The sequence below is a fragment of the Anabas testudineus genome, chromosome 5, assembly GCF_900324465.2.
Source record: "Anabas testudineus chromosome 5, fAnaTes1.2, whole genome shotgun sequence".
In the NCBI taxonomy this organism is placed as follows: Eukaryota; Metazoa; Chordata; class Actinopteri; order Anabantiformes; family Anabantidae; genus Anabas; species Anabas testudineus.
The window spans coordinates 20,624,309-20,649,680 of record NC_046614.1 but is presented as its reverse complement, the minus strand read 5'-3'; the positions used below and the strand labels follow the sequence as shown (position 1 = coordinate 20,649,680).

General features: G+C 38.6%; 3 protein-coding genes across 6 annotated transcripts; 1 reads left to right on the top strand and 2 right to left on the bottom strand.

Moving 5' to 3' along the window:
• Positions 1–264: 264 nt before the first annotated feature.
• On the bottom strand, positions 265–7,686 carry nfs1 (NFS1 cysteine desulfurase). Of its 2 annotated transcripts, XM_026349243.1 has the most exons (14): positions 7,627–7,686; positions 7,322–7,542; positions 6,052–6,128; positions 5,830–5,946; positions 5,604–5,687; positions 4,924–5,076; positions 4,720–4,813; positions 4,465–4,599; positions 2,992–3,149; positions 2,801–2,906; positions 2,542–2,623; positions 2,232–2,315; positions 1,782–1,871; positions 265–1,557 (listed from the first exon to the last, which is right to left on the bottom strand). In XM_026349243.1, exons 2-14 carry the CDS (start codon positions 7,425–7,427, stop codon positions 1,494–1,496), a joined length of 1,350 nt encoding a protein of 449 aa, XP_026205028.1. In that variant the 5' UTR covers positions 7,428–7,542; positions 7,627–7,686; the 3' UTR covers positions 265–1,493. The 2 variants fall into 2 exon arrangements, with proteins under 2 accessions (XP_026205028.1, XP_026205030.1); XM_026349245.1 differs by lacking the exon at positions 7,627–7,686 and having other exon boundaries at positions 7,322–7,620.
• A 1,337-nt stretch (positions 7,687–9,023) lies between these two features.
• On the top strand, positions 9,024–14,367 carry c5h6orf89 (chromosome 5 C6orf89 homolog). 2 transcript variants are annotated; one of them, XM_026347809.1, is made up of 8 exons: positions 9,024–9,175; positions 9,615–9,884; positions 10,414–10,579; positions 10,789–10,937; positions 11,532–11,683; positions 11,839–11,974; positions 12,106–12,229; positions 12,497–14,367. In XM_026347809.1, exons 2-8 carry the CDS (start codon positions 9,696–9,698, stop codon positions 12,577–12,579), a joined length of 999 nt encoding a protein of 332 aa, XP_026203594.1. In that variant the 5' UTR covers positions 9,024–9,175; positions 9,615–9,695; the 3' UTR covers positions 12,580–14,367. The 2 variants fall into 2 exon arrangements, with proteins under 2 accessions (XP_026203594.1, XP_026203593.1); XM_026347808.1 differs by having other exon boundaries at positions 9,612–9,884.
• Positions 14,368–14,626: 259 nt separating this feature from the next.
• On the bottom strand, positions 14,627–21,730 carry LOC113153913 (DNA damage-regulated autophagy modulator protein 2). Of its 2 annotated transcripts, none has more exons than XM_026347811.1 (8): positions 21,536–21,730; positions 20,209–20,390; positions 18,690–18,757; positions 18,367–18,509; positions 18,107–18,284; positions 17,099–17,181; positions 16,899–16,991; positions 14,627–16,549 (listed from the first exon to the last, which is right to left on the bottom strand). In XM_026347811.1, exons 2-8 carry the CDS (start codon positions 20,337–20,339, stop codon positions 16,415–16,417), a joined length of 831 nt encoding a protein of 276 aa, XP_026203596.1. In that variant the 5' UTR covers positions 20,340–20,390; positions 21,536–21,730; the 3' UTR covers positions 14,627–16,414. The 2 variants fall into 2 exon arrangements, with proteins under 2 accessions (XP_026203596.1, XP_026203595.1); XM_026347810.1 differs by having other exon boundaries at positions 20,209–20,385.
• Between the last annotated feature and the right edge of the window lie 3,642 nt (positions 21,731–25,372).

The following is a 25,372-nucleotide window of genomic DNA, read 5'->3' as shown; positions in this document are numbered from 1 at the left end:
TAGAAATTTAGGAACTAATTGCACAACAATTTGGCTTCTCGGCAAATGTATTTTCTCTTTAACATTGTTGTGCTCCTAGTAATATTTCTTAGATAATACGTGAACAGTTATGTGTGATGAGTTAGATGCTTTTCATTAGGGGGTGTATTTAAACAATGACTGGAATTGCAAGTTGTGCAGGCTATAAATGCTGTTACAAGCTCCATTTGTCAATAAGACAATTATCACTATAAAGTAAACATCAAATAAAAACATAAAACTAAGTTTTATTGCATAACCACAAAGTATGTTTATTGGATAATGAGCTACATAATGAAAGCAACAGTAGAAGACGTGTAGATGCTGGAGAATGATAAATACAGCAGTGGAGGCTCAGCTCACTACATCCAGAAGCAAAATCTTCACTCCAGATAGTGACACAGAGAAACCACTTTTATCAATTGCTGCTATTATTTAGCAGCTTTCAGTTTTTGAATGTCCAGGACTCTCAGGATCACCTTGTTATTCACATCAACCTCAGACAAACATGTGACCCAAGTGTGAGAGACTCAGCCAGAGCTCTTTTTACTCTCCACCATTTTGAAAATCAGCAGCTGAGGTCAAGTCAGGGCTTCAGTTTTGCACAGAGCTCTAGACTTTAACACAATAATTAAGTGCTGCTTAAGTCTATGTTTAATTTTATGTTCACTGAGAACTGCTTTTAGATTTACTGACATGATGCTTTTGTTTAACACTGGCGTGGGAAGAGAAACAAAAACTGCAAAACTGAATTGTGACATAGCAAGAACGTTTTATGTGTAAACAAGGCAGCAGACATTTAATGTGAATCATTAAGAGATGAAGGTTTTGGCTCAAATAATCACTATCAAATCATTATATCTTCAGATGGTTCAGTGGATATATATCAGCTGCTTCCATGAAGCAACAGAGTATTAGTTGTTTCTTGTTCCCAGGAACGTTGCCCATCTTAGTGGTTCAATATTTTCATGACAGCCTGCATCACAAATCCAGATCAGCAGCTATCTTGGTGTTTGACTTAAGTTTTTTGGTATCACAAAACTTCAGCATATGTAATGTTACTGACTGAAATCAACATTTTCTCTTTGGGGCTGAAACTCAGTTAATGAAATCTCTTAAGGACAATTCATTAGATCATTATCATGACCACTGAAATCACTTAAAGACAGACTAAGATAAACTGACTTTGTGATACAGGATCCAGGTGCCACGGATTGTGACAACATTTCAGTCAGAAGACAAAAACAGCTTGTGGGGCAACAGAAGCTGACTGGTATAAAACAGAATTGTCTTGTCATTGTGCGGATCAACATCTAGGAGGAAGATCTACAGAGACAGAGCGCGACTGCTACAAACGGACTTCAAGTCGGACAGGAAGTTTGTGCGTGTTTGTTTACAGGAGGAAAAAGCTGGTCTGGTCCCAAAATGTCCTGGGAGCCATGATCATCATTGCCATCTGCAGCTATAGAGGGAGTCTAGTGCTGCGTCCATTTGATGCTCTTGAGATCAATGCCTTCCTGAACCATCTCCCAAAGAGGACTGAGACAGACAGAGAGAGACAAAGAGGGTTAACCATAACATTATGATTGTATTTTTAAATACAAACATAACAAAACAGACACATATGTATAAATGTAATTAGTGACTCATCTACTTTTGACAATTTCTGTACTGAACAATAAAGCATGAAGTGGACCTGCCTGCTTGATTACACCCATCAGTGTAATCTGCCCAACCTGAAGATAGAATACAACCAAATTTACCTCATCTCTCTGAGTCTCTGAACCTGCTGGATGCATTTCTCTGCTGTGTAGTCCACTTCTTCTTCTGTGGTGAACCTGCCAATACCAAACCTGGCACACATGCACAGCTTTATATTAATCTACTTTTCAACCGAGCAACATAATAAAAAATACTTTTATTCCTGTCTATGAGTCTCTTTGAGTTCAGTCTGACGCCAAGACCCAGAAATACCAGAAACTTCATCTGTGTCTCATAATACTTTGAAAGGCTTCATAGAATCTGTTAAAATGAGGATTAGTTTAAGATTAATAAGATAAAACTGAGAATACATTCATTTCCTTGAATATAATTAGCACAACTGACACACATTATTTTGTTTTATTTTTATATTTTTGTACAAATGAATCAACACATTTTTAATCCAAATTAAAGGGATTCTGAATTACAGCAGGCATGGTGAGTGTTTGTACCTGATGGACGAGTGAGCCAGGTCTTCATCTGCTCCAATTGCTCGGAGGACGTAGGATGGCTCCAGAGATGCTGAAGTGCATGCACTGCAAACACATGCAAAGATTAATTCATACATTAAAGGCCTGTTAGAATTTCTGGCCCATATAGGTTAAAGGTTTACATTCAGTGTTCCTCACCAAAACATACTTTGCATACACTAAGTGTAAAAAAACATGCCGAATATGCAAAAGCATATTTTATTTTAGTTTAGTTTGCCTACTTCCCTACTTCTATATCCAAAGATATATTATGAAATGTTGTGTTTCTTACCTGCCAGATGACAGAGCGACATCCTTCAGTGCCATCAACAGACTCTCTCCCTCCACATAGGCAAAGGACAAGTTGATACAGCCTGAAAATACACACTGTTAGATATGCCCATTTAATATAACTACTCTGGTTAAGACCAGCAGAACCCTCCAACAGTAAGTTAACAATTTGAATTGACTTGAAGGTCATATTGTTTAAAACTTGAGCAGCACATGAAAGTGTTTATGCACAAATTTCACTTCTGTGTTTGTGCATGTACCGGGGTAGCGTTGTTCTGGATCTCCGTTCATGACCACTTCAGGAATCTCAGACATGATCTTCTGGACCAGTCTATTAGCCAGCATGGACACTCTGTGATGATCGTACTGTGTGCACACAAACACCTATTAAGCTCCAGGATCTTTGGTTGAATTTGTTGACTTTCAGGTTGTTTAGATGCAATTATTTTACCTCCATCTCCTGTTGGGCGATGCTGCAGGCGGCCCCCAACCCAACAACCAACGGGGTGGGAACGGTGCCAGAGCGCAGTCCCCTCTCCTGCCCACCCCCACTCTGCAGCGGCTCCAAACGCACCCGGGGCCTGCGACGCACATACAGAGCACCTACACCTGTACACACAGACATACACACATTAGCAATCTAACTTAAATGCAGGTCAGCATGAACTATGGAATATCACAACAATTAAAACTGGACCACATATCGGTTCAGTCAAAACCTGCTGCATAATTTAAAGCCACAAATATTGGCCATGTTTTCAATGTTTTGTTCTGTTTTCTCACATGTCAAATGTCACAGTAAAACATACAAATTCAGTGTTTTGTCAAACTGCTTTTATGAAGCAAAACTCAGGCAGAGTGAGCGTGGTGAACAGCTCAAAATGAAGGTCTTTGTTTTCATTGAAACATGGCTACACAGCATTCCAGACATTCCAGATGCAGCCACCCAGCCTGAGGGGCTAACTCGTAACTCAAACAGGAATCATCACTTTCTGGTGGGAATCATAGCAAAAGATTGTGTGTTTATATCAATAAGGAATGGTGCATGATGGTTGTGGTTCTCTGCTGATATATTCACAACCCATAATATCTACAGAGGGCCTAACCAACTATCTTCAGAGTGAAGAAGCTACATGGACGAGTAATGAAAAGTTTTGACCTCAGACGTCGTCCAGTTGCCATTACTCAATTTCCAGATAACTTCACCTGGATGTGGAGGTGTTATTGTGGCAGAACAACAAACAACACACCCCAACAGATTTCACCATCCAAAATCTCACCAAGTCATGGTTGCTCCAAAAGGGAAAAAACACAGGAGCTTGTTTACATCCAAGCTGTTGCTGCCAGTGTTGAGTGCTCACTGGGAAACTGAAGGCTGTGTGGTGTTTGTTTGTTCATTTATTGTTGCACTGAGGCCAGTTCATTTTACTTTATGTGACAATAAAACATATTTGGACATGACAATAAACCACTCTGAGCCATCACTGTGTATGAACTGGGCTAATTAAACACACATTATTATTATACTGTATCTATTGAAGCTAGGAGGTCCTTTTAACTATTCAAGGAAGGTTTACCGTGCCAATACGCCTGTGTTGGGGGCATATTTTGGAGGAGAAATATCACTAACGACATCAGTACGTTAATGATTACAGTTACATGCAGCTTCCTTTGGGCAAATTTCCAAATAATGTCTAAAATTTGCAAAACTAACTAATACAGTTATGTTTTGAAAGCGATATAGGTGGTATACATCATGTTAGACTTCATGCTGAATGTCACGCTACTAATATCGTGATGCTGGTACCTGAGTAAAATAAACAGCTGAGCACCTTTAGGGCAGCCTTTTAAAGTCCAGTGTAAATAGACTTCAAATAGCTGTCTCACCAATAAGTCTAGGTTTATGTTTAAAAAGGATTCTAACCTTTGGGTCCGTAGATCTTGTGACCGCTGATGGACATCAGATCAACGTTCCAGTCTGAGACATTGATGGGAATCTTTCCAACAGCCTGAGCAGCATCAGTGTGGAAGAAAATTCCTTTAGAACGACAAATTTTACCTGTGGACAGTAAGAATGAAGTTCAGTCAGTTAAAACTGGACCACAGACCATCACTGAAACACCTAAGTGGATCTTTCAAAAATGAAGGGTAAGAAATGTGTGTGTTTTGCCAATGTTACCAATCTCCTTAATGGGCTGCTTGACTCCGATTTCGTTGTTGACAGTCATCACCGACACAAGAGAGGTCTCGGGGCGGACGGAGGCCTCCAGCAGCTGAATACACACAAACAGACACATACACAATGTTTTCTGTATGTTCTGTATGTACATATTCAATTTGTTCTCCGTGTTGTGTGAGCTCTCTGTGTGTTCTGCATGTGTACCTCCAGGTCCAGGAGTCCATTCTTCTGGACTGGCAGGTATGTGATGCTGAATCCTTCCGCCTCCAGGACTCGACACGAGTCCAGAACACATTTATGTTCTGTCTGTGTGGTGATTATATGACGCTTCTTAGTCTGGTAGAACCTGGCCACACCCTGCAGGAGAGAGAGGGAGCAGGGTCAATACCAAAGCTATACAAACTGGGTTCAACAGCACCTCAGGGTTGGTTTTGACTTCACTTTTTACCTTGTGACCGTTCCTGCAACTGTTCGTTCTCATTCTGTTTTATGTTCTAATACAACCTGTTTGTTTTACTTTATATGCTCAGTAATTTATATTCTTGTCTCATTCTGCTATAACTGTTGATTGTGTTAGGTTTTTATTGTGTTCTTTTCATGTTCTCAAAGATTTTTCTCATCCTGTTCTAGCTCTGTTCTCAAAAATCTTTCATTCTGTTCTTGAACTGCTGTTAAACATTTTTCCTTTTATAATGTTCTCACTTTGCTTTAATGAGTTCTTCTAGCTGAATGAAAATCCTGATCTTGATGAAATCAGTTTTTTGTGTGTGTTTGTTCTCACTCTGTTCTCACTATATTCTCTAGGTTGCTGTTGTTTTTGATGGGTTTTCACAGAGAACCAAACCAAGAGGAGGGGATAGTGAAGAGGAGGAGCACAGTGTGACCTTAAGGGCCATGTTGTTGGACTCAGTGGCTCCACTGGTGAAGATGATCTCTCTGGGATCGGCTCCAATCAGATCAGCCACCTGCTGCTCACCCGAGAAAGAGAGAGACAAATGACAAAGTCAACTTCAGATTTTGTGGACCAAGGTGAGATTAAAATGAAGAACTTATTATCCTGAATTTTATGTGTAAAAATTTGTAGAGAGTACGGTTCAAATGTGGATCTACCTTCCTCGCAGTCTCCATGGCGGTCTCACTCTCCCATCCGTAGGCGTGTGTCCTCGAATGAGGGTTACCATAGTAATTCACCTGATAGGGCAGCATGGCATCAAGCACCCGAGGGTCCTGCAGAGACACAGACACTGAGCTGTAAGTGCAGGTAAGCATGAGTGTAAGCACCTCTCAAATTAAACAAAGACATCCGCTGACAAGATGGTTAGCAACAGTTACCATAGGAGTGGTAGCCTGGAAGTCCATGTACAGGGGTCGTAGCTCGTCTTTTTCCAGCTGACGTTTCTTTATCAACTCTGCACCATGGGACAAAAGTAGACAGTCAACTGGTTTTACTAAGAGTTTAATAAGGAGTGTGTGTACAATCTACTGTTTGGTCCAACATCAACAAAAACTAGATTCTCCAACAGAGTCAGCATATTTTTAAACCAGAATGTGTACAAGATGAATACATCTCTATTTATCTATAGTATCCATAAATACAGAGTCACTACAAATGTATTAGGCACCTTAGATCACACAGTAGCATTAGAGAGACATCTGAATGTAAATTAATTCTGGTGCTTGACAATGACCCCAAAATACAGCCAGAGACGTAAAGAACTATGATCAGAGACCCGAAGAACAAAGAGTCATGCAACAATGAAGATGAGATGGTTATGGGTCACAAAGAGGAGTGAAAATTGTCAGGTTAAACTGAGAGGACAAGAAAAAAAAAAGATCAATAGCACTAAGACAGGCTAAATCCACAAAAGAGATCTAGCAAGTTCTCCAAGGTGCTTGGATCAACCGACCTACAGTACCTGCCAAGTTGTTTTTAAAAACTGTGTACTAGGGTACAAAGGAGATCTGTTGCTGTTACAGTGCAAAGAGTGAAAGATGGCCACACTGAATACTTTTCTTTGTTCTGCACTTTGAATTAAGTTGATGGATAAATATCAGCTATTCATTTTGTTATTTTGAACATATCCTTCAGGTTAGGGTCTACATCTCTGCACAGTACATGTTCATCCATAGTTCAAATGTTTGGTTTTGATCTACCAGCAGTCTAAAACCAAAAACTAACTCTGGTATTCAGACAAATTACATTTTAAGATTTAAAGTTACATATTAAATCATTATAAATTACTACGAAATAATAAAGTAAGTCATTTAATTAAACTAAGAAAACTATAACCTGCAGAATTCATATGATGTTACACCAGGTTTAACTGTTAAATTATCAATTCCATATTGTTTATTATACAACTGATGATCATAACGTTTCTGTCAGTTAACGATGTTAATTCTAGATGTTTTAAAATAATGTTATAGTTTATTTTATGGTATTTTATCACCTGTACATATTACTACTCTACGTTTCATCACCCTGTTTATGTGTTATGAAGTTTCCTCTCTCTATTAATAAAACTGCGTCACTTTGGGATTAGCTTCATGCTAGCAGCTCCGGAGCTGATAAACAGATTAATTTGCTCCAGAGTGTGGTTACCTTTCTGCTGGGAGCTAGCGGCCCTCCCCTCAGACCCCTGCCGGAGAGGGAGCCACGAGGCCGGCCTGAGCAGCCGAGAGGAGACGGTCCTGCCCGATGAAAGCATCTTGACGGCGGACTAGTTTGAGCTGGAGACCCGCTGACCTCCGCTAACAACAACACGCTGACCGCAAACAGAACACCAGTCTAAACCGAGTTTAACCAGTTCAACCAAACGTCCTCTGTGGAGAGAGAGATGACGATTATGACTTTTTATTTAAGAATAAATTGTAAAAGTGAGTCGAGTTTGGAGTGAGAAACGTTACCGCCTGTCAGGACACGTTACATCAGGTCACAGCGCCAACGACGAGCACTTCCTCCAAGACCTTCAAAATAAAATGCTGTCACAGTAACACAGAAGTGTAATTTAATGTAAACATAACATTTTTAGCTTAGATTGAATTTTCTATTATACTTTTATTGAAATTGATTACTAATATTCAAAGTATATCTTAATACTTCGAATATTAATATACACCAACATACAGATATTATTCAATTATTCTAGTGTTATTCTTTGTTAATTCTTTATATGCTGTTATTCGTCAATATTATGTTGACACAAGAATTTCGTTCAGGATGACTAAAGTTGCATTGCATGGCGTATTTTATTTTAGAACAAAAACAGAACAGGATTAATTATTAACGTCATCTTTACAACTATTTATCTGTTTACTCTGGAATATATACCAACACATTAAAAGACATAAATACTTCACACTGGTGTCTGATTTCCTGCTGTGGTTAAGAAAACTAAATCCAACCCACTTGATGAACAAAAGTAAATAAATCCTGCTGTTCCTGCTGTTTCATCGTTGCACAATCTACGGAGGCAGTGGGCGGGACTTCTCTGCACGTTCTGCGCTGTCATTGGTAGATCTGCCTGACTTTGGTCTCAATCAAGGCCTTTCTCTGTCCTGTGATTGGCTACAAACAGATGTTTATGACTGCAGGTACTAGCACAGGTTAATATTTTGTGCTAATTAACTGATATTTTGGGCAAACAAACTAATTCACTGTAAACTCATATGTTTCAGCCTATATGAAAAGTAGATGCATACAATAAACTTCTAATAAAAAGCCTTGACCTGGATGACTGAGAATCTAAAACATCTTGTTCACAACTATTTATCTGATTACTCTTGCACTGTAAAAGTCACCACAGGCATCACAGGAGCAGCTACTGTAGTCTAAGAACTCAACCTTGAGATTCAAAAAAGAACTTCTTACACATATGTACAGATGAGTTGTATGTTGTGCTGATGGTAACTCAGTGGACAGAACAAACTCCATTTTAACAGAGTGTGACATGACTCATTGTGTCAGTAATTCCAGGCACTGGAGTTGCAACATCACAGAGCTGAAAAGACTTAATCCACAAGGTCCTGCAAACAACTGTGTAATAAGGGGGAGGGTATATTCCTGTGGGTCCCAGCACATTGTGTATGGGCATTATGACCAATGACAAAGTGGATAATGGATAAGAATATGATGCAGAAACCTAGATAGGACACTTAATTTTCACAGGAAAGCATCCAACCATGTTGTGAGACAATGCAAAAGAATCAAAATGTGGTCTCAGAGATGTGATTAAGACAGCTGTTCAATCAGACACTGGGTGGCAGTACAACACCGAGCATGCTCGATGCCAGCTGCCGAAAAACACCAACGAAGAAGGAAGAAGCGGAAGTACACTGTCCGCTAATGGCAGCCATTCTCGAAACGTAGTTTATTTTTTTAAAAGTTCTATTTATTTTATGATATGAATTTGAGAGACGATTGACTCTCCACTTCGGCGCTGGATTTAATTTTAAGGTGAGGATTTCCGTTTGTTTCTGGAGTAGACTCAAAAGTTTTAACTAAGAATAGCAAAGACAAGCTAGCTGTCAGTAACGTTATAGTTTACGTCAACACTGTAACTCTGGGTTTTTGCCCTCGACATATGATGTAACTCTGGTTTATTTAGGATTTATCCTTCACTCATCTGTTTAACCAAATTTCCGTATTAGTTTATATTGTGGCATTTCATTGTTTTTGCTCCGAGTTTGAATTTACGCCTGATTACGAGGCCAAATTGTGCCACTTGTGTATTAGCATTAACGTTAACTTACTGGGTCACGAGCCAAAGTCAAAGTAGTGTTGTTTGTCTTGCAGCAAACGGGGTATTTTCCATGCAGATGGTTGATGACATAAAGTTTAATAACAGCCTGGTTATGAAGTGTCAGTAAATTATTCCAATGGCTTTTCACAGCAGACATCATGCTCCGGGAACCCACAGCAGCTGAAAACCAACTAGTTTGACAGACAATCTACTATCAAATTTCTGATCAAAGTCATGGGAACGACGATGAGTGAGCCGTGTATCTACGACAAACTGTCCGAGAGCATTGACATTCTCCGCCAGTCGGGCTACCGCTATGGCATGTCGGAGAGGGAGATCGAGAGATTCATCAAGCAGGTCCTGGAGACCAATGAGCCCAGAAGAGAACCTCCCCAGTTCCCCATCCTGAGAGCAACTATCAAGGTCAGGCCCGCCAGCGTTAATATTACACTGCAGAATCAAAATAACACATAACAAAGGCAGCTTATATCGTCTGAAATGTCTTACATTACCCTGATTCCGTTCTTTTGTCAGAGGTTTCTTATCTTTACCAATGCTAGATCAGAGTTACTTACTTTAGTTTCCACTGTGGAAATTTGCTCTTTGTTACTTTTTGTCGACAGTGATCCAGTTTGAAAACAGTATACTGTAAATGTTTTTGCAATACAGCACTCTGCAGAAATTTGCACCAAAATAACAGTAACTTTACACACATGCTTTGTCTAACTCAGATTAGTGAAACTGCACATTTGCTTTGGTCAAACTCTAAAATGAAGTGTGGAAAAATATTGTTGAAATCATGAAAGGATTGAAATCCAACCAATAGAGAAACATAGTTCTGTGAAACACTTTAAAACAACATTATTTTCCTGCTGACTTGGTTGTTGTACTATGTGTGTTCCAATTAAGTGAGCAACTGCCAGTGTTGATGATTCCCTTGTGGTTTTCACAGTTTGTGTTGGCAGTGGGCTTCCTGCTGGTGGTGGTGCTGGCCTTCACCTACCCTCAGAGTGCCCCCCAACTGGGTCTGGTCAACTTGGGTTGTTACAACTGGTCATCCCCCCTGAGTCACGTCCGCCTGCTGTCCCTACCTATTGCCAAAAAGTACAATCTGCAAGGTCTGAAATGTGATCACTCTGTCTGTCTTTATATCTATTTTATCTCACACGCACAGATACGAACACAGTTTTATGTATTAGTTAATGTATTTACTAAAACATGTATGTCTGTTTACCTGTCAGCACAGGTCAGGGCAAGATTCATCCTCATGCATGGTTTTTACAGTTAATTCAAATTATTATTCTGTAAATGTGTGTGCTGGTTGCAGGTTTCCATGAATGGTGGAGTGCCGGCTCTCTCAGGCAGAATTTGGTGAACTGTTCGGGATGTGCAGAGATCTCTTCGGTGCTGGAAGTCCCAGAGAGCCTCAGAGGGACTGTGACTCTGCGGCGGGGGCCACAACTTGTCCTGCTGAAGGTCAGAGGTCAAACATGGTCAGCGGTGACCATCTGAAGTCATTACGTATATGCCACCAAAGTTACAATTAAAGGGGAAATAGAAACAGATGCTGCTTTTCTGCTCACTGTAAAACATATTTCAGTCAGTTCAAATTTTATCAAAATGAAAAAGAATCCCTGAATAATTTGGGCTCGGGTTGTGTGATTGATATCATTTTGAATTATTTTCACTTTGTTCCTGACAAATCAGGATTAAATCAGGCTGTGATAAATGCAGAACATACAAACCTGTTAAGTCAGTGACTCTGTACCAGATTCAAAGTAATCCAGAATCTCAAAAAAGTAAGCTTGTGTGACCGGCTGAATGTTTTATTATAATCTTTGCAGTGTGAACGATCTATTAGTCTGCTGTGTTGTCCAGAATCTGAGGACAAGATTGAACATTAGATTTATAATACATCACATTCCTGACAGACACTCTTCTCAGAGGATGACATTTGTTAGTTGATCCACCACAGTTAGTCATTGCAGAAGTATCGTTGCTGACTTTACAAATCTGTGTGGAAACAGATGTGTTTAACAGGAGTATGTGTGTACATACTGGTCTCTGCAGGGTGGGGAGTCCCTTACTGTCCAGCGGCAGCAGCTTGAGGAGCTCTACTTATCCCATTCAGCCTCTATGTCCATTCTGCTGGAGGAGGATGATGGTCTGCAGAACAACAACCTCGGCCTCCCTCAAGGACCTGCCAATTTCACCCTGCTCTGGTAAAGTCAAAGTCTTAACTCGAGTGTCAGAAGAGAACCAGTGTTTAATATAGGTCACATGTAGCTGCATTTGATCTGTTAAATAACTTCAGTATCATATCAGTGCACTGCTAATGATTGGGATTGCTGATTAAAGGTCTGTATGGTTTCTGTAGGAGGTTCAGTTCTGGGACCAGGGAGAAGGTGTTGAGGTGGCTCTTCCCGAAGGCTGAGCTCTGCCCCTTGTTGGACAGTGCTGGGACCATCCTGCAGCGCTGCCTGGTCACCCACAGCACAAACTCTCAGAGCAAGGTGAGTTCAGATGTCTCGTCACTGAGAAAGGCCTGAATACAGTGTTGTACCTAAATGATGGAACAGTATTCTTGAAGTTCAACACAACAACAGCCCTGTGTTGTAATGTGGAGTTGCTGTCTGTGTTCCAGGGTGTTGGGGTGCTGGGCTGGCTCGTGGTGGGTGAGGGGCTGCCAACAGTTCGAGTTCTGCCTGTCCAGCGCTGTCAGAAACACTGCAGCTCCTTCAACCTGTGGCTGACACCTGGAGACATGGGTAACACTTGCTGCCTTATTTATGTCCACAAACATAAGATAAAAGAGTTAAAATATCTTTGGGAACACAATAAAAAACAGAAATTAACATCACCAGGTGACATAAATCCAACACACAAATACATGAATACATTTAATCAGAGCCTCTGAATATATTGTATATATTTCTTTGTGCTCACAAAAAATAGTTTGGAAAATTTGTGACTGAAGTTTTTCTGGTATAAACACACTGTTGATGGTTGTTCTCTCTGACCTTTGACCTCTATAGTGTATGCCGACCCTCGGTACTGGCAGATGGAGCTCTTCCCCGGCCGAGGACAGAACATCATCTGTGATGGGTCGGCCTATTAATATCAGGTGGATCGAAGTGAAGGAGGACAGAGATCAGGACTGGGAACGCGCAGATCGGCTGTGAATGTTTGACTTCCTGCTGAGGTGTTCCAGAGCTCGTCGGCCTTTTCTGTGGCCCCGTCCATTGATGCCTTAAAACATTCTGGTCTTTTTTTATGATACCATGGCCGTCTGGTAATCCTCCCAGTGTCCTCAGAGAGGCAACTACTGCACACTTGACTATAGGTTGGAAAAAGGGATTTCCTGCAGGTTTTCAAGGGTTGAGGTCACAAGTTTGAGAAATGACTTTGTCCTCACATCAGTCACTAAACTCTCTACATCAACAGCTCTCTCTCTCAGATGTTCTGGACGGGCTGTGCTTGTGCCATGACTTAAAGCAGATCTTTAGCAATTGAAATGAAATGAATGCCACCAGACCTGTGAGCCACAGCAAATTAAAATCAGCTATCAGCTCTGTCATCTGGAAAAAAAAGAGCTTTGTAGGTAGGGACGTCATCTTTTTGGGCCACTCACTGAAACTTCCTTAAGTGTGGATGAAAGATTACATGTTGCACATGTTGATGTTCACTAGCACAAAGTAATTATGCGTAAGTCACCATGTTTCTTTGATTGGACATGACAAACTTTGAATTAAAAGCCAAGTGTTGACTGCTCAGAGGAAATTATCAGGGTACGTGCTGCTAATATTAGGCTGCGTGACGTCCCGAGAAGTGGCCCCAAACTCTCAGCGGATTAAAAGTCCCTCCGTTGACAGTGTGGTAATTCATTTATGGTAATTTTATAAATTTATAAATATTAACTGAAGCTGGTAAGGGACTAATAAACTACCAGCCAAAGTAAGTTTAGAAGTTAATACGTTGTTAGTGGCCACATTTTCCCCGTAGACCTCCATTATAAAAGAGATGCACCTTCACCTGAGATAAAGGTCTGTTAATTTATATGTTGTGAATTTTTAAACCATAAAGGTTTTATATTTATAAAATATTCCCAGAGGTTAGAAAAACTATTGTTATACACATTATTCTAATGTAGAGTTTATGACTGAGCAGGAAAAAACACTAATGCACATGTGCATTTGGTCGTACAATGCTTTTTTTGGTTCTTAATAATAATAAATCCACAGATGTTCACTACCTGCTGAAGTTCTGAGCTTCACCTTCTGCTCTTCATCTGGTTCTTTCCACCAGGTTAAAGGTCCAGTTCACCAACTAACTGCTCAAACGTATCACTTGTAATTTTCATTTCTACATGTCATTTATCAGCTTTAGATTCTATTTTTAAGTTCGATTTTATCGACAAAGCTGCTTCTCTAATTTCAGTGTTATTTATTATGATTGTATGTATATATGTTAAAGCCATTAATTTTTAATAATAACGTGTTGTAATGTTATTTTACTTTTGATGATCATTTGTCATTTTTAATATAGTGCTGAGAGAAGTTAAAATCTGCATCAAATCACTTTATCACATTAAATCATCTCTAGCTGAGATTTCTTCCACTAAAAATCTCCAAATCCATGCAGCAATAGAAAAAGTCTATTTTGTGCATCATCAGGCTCAGTTAAAAAGTCTAATATTAAATCAGTTTGCCAAAGTCAATGCCTGTACAATATTATTCACCGTGTTTTAAAGATGCCCCCCGGTTTTGTTTTAGTGCTTCTTAAAAATTCCCTTATTTCCAAAACATCCCTGCTAAAACAAAATCAAGTGGAGAATCTTGTAAAACAAACGCTTTGCATATAGGAATGTCACAGTTTAATGAGAAAATTAAAACGTGTCATGTATTTGCTTCCGTCTATCTTTTTATTTTTTTGAACGTTTGTGTGTTTACAGATGAGTCCCTGACAGGCATAGATTCTACTCCTACTATTTATCACAGAGTTGATTATTGACAAGTTTTTAAAGATAAGAAAATGTTGATTATTTTAGTTAGATTAAGTTTAACCAGGTGTTTACTAAAACTAATTAACCCATTACCACGTTTAGATATAGATTTGGATTTTCACCTATTTCTCAGTATATCAGGGACACCTTCAGTAGTGAGGACTCAAGTACAAAAATCAGTTTTTATTAGTTTTATGAATAATGTACAACAGACATTAGCAAACAGTAAGATTTATAGAATACCTCAGACGTTTATTGGGTTTTTATCTGATTAAAGGTTCACTCATCACGATGCTCCGGTTTGGAGAGTGTAGGTGAATTTGCTTTTTTCGATATGGGGAAGGCAAAGACAAGTTTAACAATATTCATTTACACATACTCCTCAAATTAGAACCATACCGTAGCAAGCAAGTTGAAACTCCCCCCCCAAAAAAAAACACAAACTTGTTAAAAATTTGTTAAATTACATCAACTTTGTGTCATTTTAAAGTTGAAGTCTCCACTGTCACTATGACACCTGCTCTCATCGTGGGTTTGCTTAAAGTTGTTTAAGCTGCTTATTAGCTGGAGATCAGCTTCCAAAACATTCCTGTTCATACATCTTCCATTTTTAAGGTGAACTCAGAGAAACTTTCTCTGTCAAACTGCACAAACACCAGCGTGAGCAGAAAACAGCCGATGGCACAGTGAAGGAAAAGATCAGTAAAGCATTAAAACATAAATTTTATATAATATAATTTATTTGATGACTTGTTCTCAGCTAATTTACAGTACAGTGAAGTCTGGAGTGTACCAACAGAACAATTATGGCTGTTTAATAATAATTAGTACAGAGCTTTTGACTATTTGTATCAAAGGTTTAAAGAAAAACTCCAAAGATACAAACGTTTTATACAAGAAAACATCTTTTTAAAGATGCCTCATGTAACACCTGCTGTCCACAAGTCTGAAACACTATGAATTAATAACTACGAGAGAGACAGGCGGGTTGTCTCAGGAAAGCCACGAGGGAAATTCTTCAAATTGAACACAAATGTCCACTTGGACTCAACTGGTAAATGGAACAAATTTAAAGTAAAATTTAAAAATTCACATTTTAAAATTCACTGTTTAAAGACACAATGAACATAATTTCAATTTTAATATAATGTTTTTTCTTTTTTTATCTTTGTATCTATTATTACTGCTTTTAAAATCAATGATAAAATATGAATTACAAATAACATAAACATTAAGAAACATATTTCTGTTGGTACACTACATTTCATTGTCAGGTAATTGTCAGTTCTGTGTCCCCACCTCTGAATAAAAACAGAGAACTTTAATTCACCCTCTCCCAGAAAGGCGATTAAATAAAGTGGAATGAAAACTGAGTAATAACCAGGAAGTTCATAATAAAAAGCACTAAAGCACCTCGTATGTTGAATTAAACAGATTCCTCCCGCAGTTTAGCAGAAAAAATAATATTTGCAGCCAATGACGCCCATTCAGATATGTGAAGGAAGATTAGTATGATTTATTACAAAGTAAAGATTTAATGATAAAGTGGACGGCGATACAAGTTTGAGGAACAAGTTCTAAAGCATCTTATTTGGATTCACTCAGTTCAAATTACAAAACATAAAATCAAATCTTTTCCCTTTTGTGGCATCTCTTCAGTCAGTTTTTGGTTTCATCTGCAGCCTGAGGTGAGTTAACTATTTTACTAACTTAACTTCCTCCTGTTGCTGAATATTGTTTTTTTTTATGCTATAGGCAGCTCAAGCTAAAATCTCTTTACCATCACTGCAGCAGAGAGAAGCCACTGGAGGGACGAGAGGATAAGTTTGTGTGAAGAGACCCTTTAAGAACCACCACTGCTTCCCCAGATCCTCTTTAAAAGTCTTTACACTGCATTAGAAAAAGTGAAAATCTGTGCAAAAGCAGTTCTCGTAGGCACTGTGCTGCTTGGTCACGTTCCTCCTGCCAGCAGTGGAGACGATTCAGAGACTTCTCGTTTGTGATCACCTGGTGTTATGACGCCTCCGTGCTGCCACTCGTACAGGTGGCTGCTCTGCAGAACTGCTTCAGCTCGCAAAGTAATTTTCTTCATTGTAAAACAGACAAAAAAAAACAAAAGAGATTAAGAAGCATTTAGCTTGTCAACACAGAAAGGAATCGTCTGACATTTTAGAGTTATACCACACATGCTTATGTCTGTAAAATAAGTACAAAGCTTGAGCACATGTTAAACTTACACTAGAGATCAGGAAGTATCTGTTTTGGTTTAAAATGTACAAAAACACGTAAAAACTGGAACTGGACATATTCATTAGTGATATCGCTTAAATAAAATATGAGGGTTGGATTTTAAACTTGTTGTAGCAGTGAATTCCGATTATTTTCTACATGTTGATGATACCTTAATTTGGCCGTAACTACTACGACAAAAGTACCTGAAAATCTCTGATGTAGGTGAGAAAGAAGCTGATGAAGGAGAAGGCCAAGAACCATTCAGAGATGGTGCTGATGATGTGAGCCGTGTAACCCTGGAAAACATCAAATAAAAAAACCTTTGAAAAACACTTTTATACAAAACCATAAAATAAAAATGGGCACTAAAATGAGCTCAGTCTCCACACAGAGAACCACTTACCGTCTCCCCAGGAATCCAGTGAAGTTTGTGAGCTACGTCTATCCCCCGCAGGCTGGTGTACATGATGACTGATGATACAAACACTGACAGGCTGTTAAGGATTCAACGTTTATAGCGCAGGTTGTGTTTCGCCTCATCCCAAAGGTTTCCTCAGGACAGGGTGTTTAGGAGTCCCAGTTAGGATCTCATTTAGTCCTCGCCAACAGCAAAAGCCTGTCCAGTATTTACTGTATTCTGCTCTATTTTCAGGGCTTCCTCCAACCCCAATAAAGGATTATTCCGTCTAACACGTCAGCATCTCCTAAGATGAAGTAACATGTACCACCATCGGTTTTTAGTCAGTATTTGGCAGCTGTGTAAAAGTGAATTACACTCAGCAACTGCCATCGCCTCACAGACTCTTGGCGGGAGGACTGATCACACCAAGCTGGAAAGGGTTTGTTTCAGTCTCGTTCAGTAGGTGCTGATACTGCGGAGAAATTCATAAAGTGTATGATGTGTGAAGGCTCTAATCCTCAGCCTTCAGAGCCAGTTGTTCTCATAAAGGTATTTTTAAAGGTCAGCGACTAATAACATCACAGCTGCGGGACTGAGGACCCTACCTGCCTTTTACCTGAACTTTAAGAGCAGAGGGAGGTTTTTCAGTTCTATCTCTGCCTTGTTTTTTCCACTGTGTTCTGAAAAACACAAAGAGCACGACAACATAAAGGAGCAAAGATCCTTTTCATACATCGTGTCTCAGCACTTTTTCTTCTTCAGAACAACATATTGTGAAGGGAATAAAAAACCTTTTGCAGTTGTTGTGATCACTCCAGTGTTCTGGTATCATTTTCATTTCATTTTCATTGCTTGCTGTGTGTCAGGGCTGCCCCTGACTGCCCCTGACACACACAAGCTTCAACTTTCATTTCAGTGCCGCTCCTATGCTTTTACCGGCCTCGGTTTACATCAACTGTCGTTTCACCACAGCTGGATTTAGTTTCCAGATGTTTCTGTGTTAAAGGATACTGCTAATGATGCTGCCCAGCGTCCAGAGTCCAATACCCAGGCGGACCCAGTAGATGGTTTTGCTGTGGACGTGAGGCTGCATGTTGAGCGAGAGCAGTGTCTGAACCAGGATGTAGAGAGCCCCGACCCCGAAGGTCATTATCGCCCCGACCAGGTGCATGGAGAACAGGACGGTCTTCTGCTGACACGGACACACATTCACTGCTGAGAAGTTCAGACACGGCTCAGGTGTGTTCTGACCCAGTACTGGCTGCACTCACCTGGAAATTGGCAACTACACACATCCCGAACGAGCTGATCAGTCCCAACACCAGCCCCAGGCGGTTCAGTCTGTGGATTTTGAGCTTATCCTCACCTGTGAGTGCCTCCACCTGTTTGTAACGCACATACACCGTGGCTATACCTGCAAACAGTAAGAGTTCAACATCCAACAATCACATAAACATCCAGGGCCATATTTCAGATTATTTATTTGTCTACAATAATAATGGCAACGTCAATGAGGGTCTTCAGAAAATAAAAAATTGTGTGTGTGTGTGTGTGTGTGTGTGTGTGTGTGTGTGTGTGTGTGTGTCTGTGTTACCTAAAAATGCCGACACATCCAACATAATGCCAAACACACACCTTTCAGGTGCGATCGTTCCTGTGTCACTGCAACACACACAACAACAGAGACGTTGGGCTAATTTAGACAAACTGGAAAAAACTTTATTATCAATCAGATGTGAATAATTCTGATGTCAGTATTGAAACGCAGGACACAAAGGCAGATACGGAGCCAGAAACATTTAAATAACTGGTTAAATACTGTAAATACATAACATAACAACTGCACATACAGTATCCAACAGTGAAAAATCAGAGCACAGCTCTGACAAACTGCAGTGTGGATTATTATTTTCTAATATTTATATTAATTAACAACTGATTAAATAATCAAAAGTTTTAGAGATGACTCAAAAAAATAATAATAACCCTGTTATTATGTGTGTTACAGTTCATCTAAAGGGAAAAGTCAACTATTACAAATGGGCTCATTTTAAGGTGATGATGGACGCTCATCCTTCAGGGGAGTAGATAGAGATAGATACAGTGGTGAGAAAAAGTATGTGAACCTTTTGGAAGTTCATGTTTCTCCGCATTCATTTGTCATAAAATGTGATCTGATCTTCATCTAAGTCAAGAGTATTAACAAATACAAATGTGCCTAAAATAATAACAAAAAAACAAATTCAAATTTTTCATGCCATAACAACCATAAAAACCTCATAGTGTTAGTGATAAAGAACTATGTGAGCCCTCTGAATAATGAACCTTAAAAAAGCAAAAGAAGCTTTCAGAGGATCTCTGATCTTGTTGACTTACATAAAGCTGGAAAGAGTTACAAAGTGATGTCAAAGACTTTAAAAATTCACCAGTCTACAGTTGAACAATCTACAAATGGAGACGCTTTAAGACTGTGGCTATTCTACCAAGAAGTGGGCGGCCAGTCAAAATGACCCCAAGAGCACAACAAACACTCATTAATGAAGCTGCTGTTTACTAAAAGAACATTGCTGCATGCCTGACGTTTGCCAAAGAGCACATTGACACTTTACAGCAGTATTGGCAAAAGGCTTTGTGGGCTGATCAATCTAAGATTTTACTATTTGGACAGAACACAGAGCACCACATCTGGCATAAAAAGGCCACTGAATATCATCATGAAAACATCCTAATCATAAAGTCAGGTGGAGAAAACATCACAATTTGGGTCTTCTTTGCTGTATCGGGGCCTGACAAGCAGACGCTCAAAGAATCTGACAGAGCTAAAGCATTTCTGCAGGAGGAATGGGTTAAAATTCCTCCTGAACACTGTGCATGTCTGACCCACATCTACAGAAAGTGCCTGGTTGATGTTATTATGGAAGTCAACCAGTTATTAGTTCCAAGGGTTCATATACATATTTTTGTGTTATTATTTTAGGCACATTTTATTTGTGAATACTCTTGATTTAGAGGAAGATCAGATCACATTTTATGACAAATTAATGCAGAAAAACATGAAATTCCACATACCCCTTCTTTTCACTGAGTGTGTGTGCGTGTGTCCAGATTCTGACCTGATGTACGGCACCAGAGGGTCCACATGTCTCAGCACCACTGCTGTAATATAAGCAAAGACAAAGGAAGCCACCGTCCAGACGACCAGAGCAGCAGGCAGGAAACACATACCCTGCTGGAACCACCACATGACGTCCTCCTGAATGTGTGTGTGTGTGTGCGCGTGCTGTGTCACTCTGTCCTTTACGCAACACACACAACGAATGACACCCAAAAACAGTAATAGATAAATTGTAATTAGTGTTATTGTGTTTTTTCTTATTCGGCTGTGACTGAAAAACATTTAGGTTGTACATTTAAGAGTTGTTCTTAAAATGTCACCAATGCAAAACAGAAACAATTCATCTGCTAATAAATTAGGAACAATTGCTCAATTACAATACATTAAGTAATCAATAAATCAAAAACTCAAAGGATAAAACTTTCTTTGTAATTTCTGCAGTGTGTTTTTCTGTGTTTAAGAAATCTTAAGACTTTAAAATAACAATACATTTTAAAGGATATGGATAAGGATAAGAAAATACATTGTAAACTTCAACTACACATTTGTTTTGAGCTGTTGTTTGGCCAAAAACATTTAAAGACAGCAAAGAAATCTAAAATAAAAGTTGCAATCTGTAAGTGAATACATATAAGAGCTCACACGAGTTAAAACTCCTGTTAGAATAAACCAGCTTGATGAGATAAACTGTATTTTCTTCAATCAGGATCTGAGCAGCTGGCTTTATGGACAGACAACGTTGATCACATGAGACTTAAAAACGACACAAATGTTGTGATACAGGGTGAACAACACTGTAGGGAAGTCCTGTGATCTCAATGAGGAAGTAAAACATTTGCAGTCACACGGTGGTGTGTGAAAGCTTTTGGCTGTACTCGCTGATAGGACCAGAGATTCCGACGCACCAAACTCCATTAAAAATATGACAATTTAAAGCTTTTTGACAAATTAGGCTAGCTTACACATTTCGTTCAGGTTTTACTCACGGTAATCATATCAAACATCAAACGACACATGAAACGGCTCAGTCTAAACATGTCTTCATTTCATATTTCTTCACCAAAATACAGTAACAAGAAGCTAATTTGTGAACAGAGAGAAATATATCTTTATAAGTCTACTAACGAGGTTAACAGCTACTAGCTTGCTAACGTCAGATAACTAGCAACGTCCACTAGCTTTCATCGACCAAAATGAGTCGTTATAATAACACATGTTGGCAGTTTTCTGAGCTGTGACCTAACAGCTGCTGCATTGAGGAAATAACTCAGTTACACTGACAAAGTGTTTTTATCTTAAACGACACTGAACATAATGACACTCACGTTACTCCACCGGAGATCATAATCCTCCGACCACAGCGCTGGGATCACTAATAAAGTCCCAGTCCGGTGTCTAGACCTCTGTTAAATGTCAGGTGTCGTCGGTTTAACTCACTAAACAAGTTTTATAACAAACTTCAACTAAAAAAATTCAGTTTCCAAGTTCATCCTTCAGCAGAGGACGAAGTACGCATGCGCCTGTCTGACAGGACACAGCCCGGGCTCGTTGAGTCCTGAGTTCTGTCTCACAGGCGCTGGACTCACTTTTACTTTTTCTTTTATTACATTTATCTCCCCGGACAAAACCGAAACCCTGTAGTAGCACCAACATAAAATGTCTCTTAGTGGAGGACTTGACTTTTGTACTTAAGTAGGCTAGGTTTAGAGGGTGTACTATAAGTGTTAAACACATATTTTTATTAACCGTGGCAGATTTTCTTGTGATTCATTATGTGTAATCTCCAACACTGCTTTAGAGTTATGTGAGGTTACATGAAAAACTCATCAAAACAATCCAATTAAATGTTTATGCATTTGGTGTGTTGTGTTATGTACATAAAATCCTCCTGCGATAAAGCTGCATTTTGTTTTATTTACCATTTTACTTCAGCACAGAGAGAGCTAATTTCTTAATAGGCCTGACCATGTAGTTCATCAGTCATGGTGGAGCCCTTATCAGGTAAACTGTTTTCTCTTAGAGATATTTTAGATAATAAAATTATTAAGGACTGTAAAATACTGTACCTTGAACTGTGGAAGTGGAGGAAATACACAATAACCAAAAAACGGGTACAAAGAGGAACCTCCCACGGCATATATACATAATTGGAAATTCTCCAGACTATGGCAGAAATGGGCAAAAAAACAAAACAAAAAAAAAACATACAGACATAAAGGCAACAGAGGAATGTACACCCCACTTTCTTTTCTGTTGCTTATTTGCTGTTATTTATCTTAATAAAAAACACAGAAATTTATTTTTATTTTTATTTATTTTTTGTTTTATTTATGCTTTATGAAAGTCACTTATAACTAAAGGTTTCGCAGAAATGTAGTGAATCTGAAGTTGAATAATTCCCTCCGAACGGTAGCAAAGTACTATAACTATAAGTTATTAAAATGGAAATACTTAGGTACAAGTATTGTACTTTAAGTAGCAAATGTACTGTATACTGTGTCCTTTTACTCCTCTAAGTTCACACCAGAGGGCAGAGTTCACTAAACTATTTTACTACAAACTGTAGATTTCATGGAAACACACAGAAACATCACCTCAGTGTAAATGCTAACTTGAATTGTAATTAAGTGTATACACAGTAAACCTATAAAAATGTTTTACTTGTTGATATGCTTTGAATGCCTTAAATGTATGGTTATATTTACATGCCAATATTAAGTGCACTTCAGTTTGCACTTCAGAAATTTACTTATTTATACAAATGTGTTTTGAAGACACAGTGAGTATATCTATGTTTAATTGTGTTAACCGTAGTGCGTCAGTCACTAAATTTGAAAATTTGCATACTCAGACCCCTCTTTTCTGGGAGAAGAGTGTTTAATTTTCAGATCCTGGGAATCCTTCATCCATCACTTCTTTTGCTATATTAGTTTTCTTGGTAAAGGCTGCTGTCTAAGACGAGCACACAGTAAACTACTGTTAATGTTAACAGTTCAATAAAATCTTCTTTCTTCAGTTACTGCTGTTATATCTGTCCTAATCTTTCCTAGACATTTAAAATCATCATGCTGACAGATTTATGACACAAACTTCCCAGTTATTGTGGTTGGTGATGATGTCAGACAGAGGTGGATAAATGCTGAATTCACATTTCCAACTGACGAGTTACTTGGAAACTTAATAATTAGTCCATAGATTTTGTTGGTGTTAAGTTACAGTTAAAATCATAAAACTTTCAGCAGACTTCATCAATCATCATGATTAATTTTACTACTCAATTTATTGTTTCAGTAAAAGTAAAAAAACAAACAAAAACAAACTGTGACTAGGTGAATTTATCAGTTTGTTACAGCGTCTAGCCAATTAGCTAATGTTAGCCTCTTTGGTTGGTTCACCGCCTTTATAATGTTTTTTGGTTAACTAATATTAAAATAAACAGATTTCAAATGTAAGAAACACATGTTCTCGACACATACATACACGATGTGAAGGTTGCGTGCATCATTAATGAAGTATCAGAGTACATTGGTTAAGACTGTAATGTTAAACTTCCTCAAATTCAATAGAGCAGCACAGAGTAATACTAATACTATTGTCTGATGAAGAACCGAACAGTCTGTGATTTCACTCATATATTAAAAAAATCCACAGAAAACTTGTGTTCAACGTTATTAACATGTTTGCTGTTTCTGTTTCAGCTTTTCCAGCATGCAAATCCATGCTGGAAATAATTAAGTGGACCAATTCACAATAGATCAAAGATTAACTTTTCACTGTTGTAAAAATCTAAACCTTTCGTTGATGTCTGTTGAAATATTTAAGGAGTGCCTTTTGGTTTTTATATGTTGAATTTTGTAACAGTATGAATTAGTCACATCGAAATACAACAAAGTCATGCCAAAAGAAACAATACATGACATAAATCTGTTCAAAATATGTCTCATTGCTGTTGTTGTTTATCTGTAAAACTTTAATCTATTATCTGAACTGACCTGAACTTCATTGCACAATGTACTGTCTTTGTATATATAGTACATGTATTTGTGGGACTGACAGGTTTTTCTTACCTATCACAGTGTGTTCCTGTGAATTGTGAAAACTTCCACATGCTCCAGTCTTAACAGGAACTTGGGCAGTTACCAAAAATACATCACAGACGCCTCTACTGCGAGAGTGGATGCCAGGACAGACTCTGCATCAACCTTCACGTCACGTCGTCACCGCTTAAATTTAAAAGTTGTTAAGAAGCAGTGAGACACACGAGCTTATAAAGCGTAAAACTTCTGTCTGAGCTTATTTGATTCAGGTGATGTTTTCAAAACTATAAAAACCGAAACGCATGCTGTCTGACATTGCTGGTATATGAAACTTGGAAGTTTACTCTGGTGATTAGTCCCAAGTGTAAGAATTTATTTATTTGATTGATCAAATATGTTTGTGTTTCTCTCAATGTACACAAACACAGTACAAATAACAGTGTGCAGTACATATCGAAATACTGAAAAAGCAAAAAAACAGATCTGATTAAATTAACATGTATTTTTAGATGATTCAGATTTCACATTATGATTGTAAAGAAATTTCAGAGGCAGAGAATGAGATAATATTTTCTCCAACCTCACAAAAAAGTATAAATTTATGACCATCAGGCTTTCGACAGAACTTGATCTGGGAGTAAAATGTCCACAGTGAATGAGCAATAAGGTGTTTTCATTATTTTCTACATGACCAAACTATTACACTCCACAGGGTGATGCTGAATGCATGTGAATAATATTCTAAACCTTAGTTTCCATGTTAAAGTAGTAACACACCCAGTAAAAACGTAATGTGATGAAAACGAGATGTGACTCAGATTTACTCCCCGGGTGAGTGACTTGTTGAAGTCACTAATTTTTTTAAAATTTATCCTGATAAGTAAGTGAACACAGACACATGGAGTTTAATTTTCCAGTTGATGCTCATTCTTTCATTCAAAAGTGAAAATGTAAATGATCTTTGTCAGCTGTAAATTCATATCTAGTTTTATTTATACTGATATTAATTAATGTGATTCAGAGTCTATCAGTCCTACTGTGTTCTACTTGAGGAAAAGCAGAAGATCTGAGTCATTCTAAGTGTAGAAGTACTACAGGTGAAAGTACAAATACACACTAGTAAGA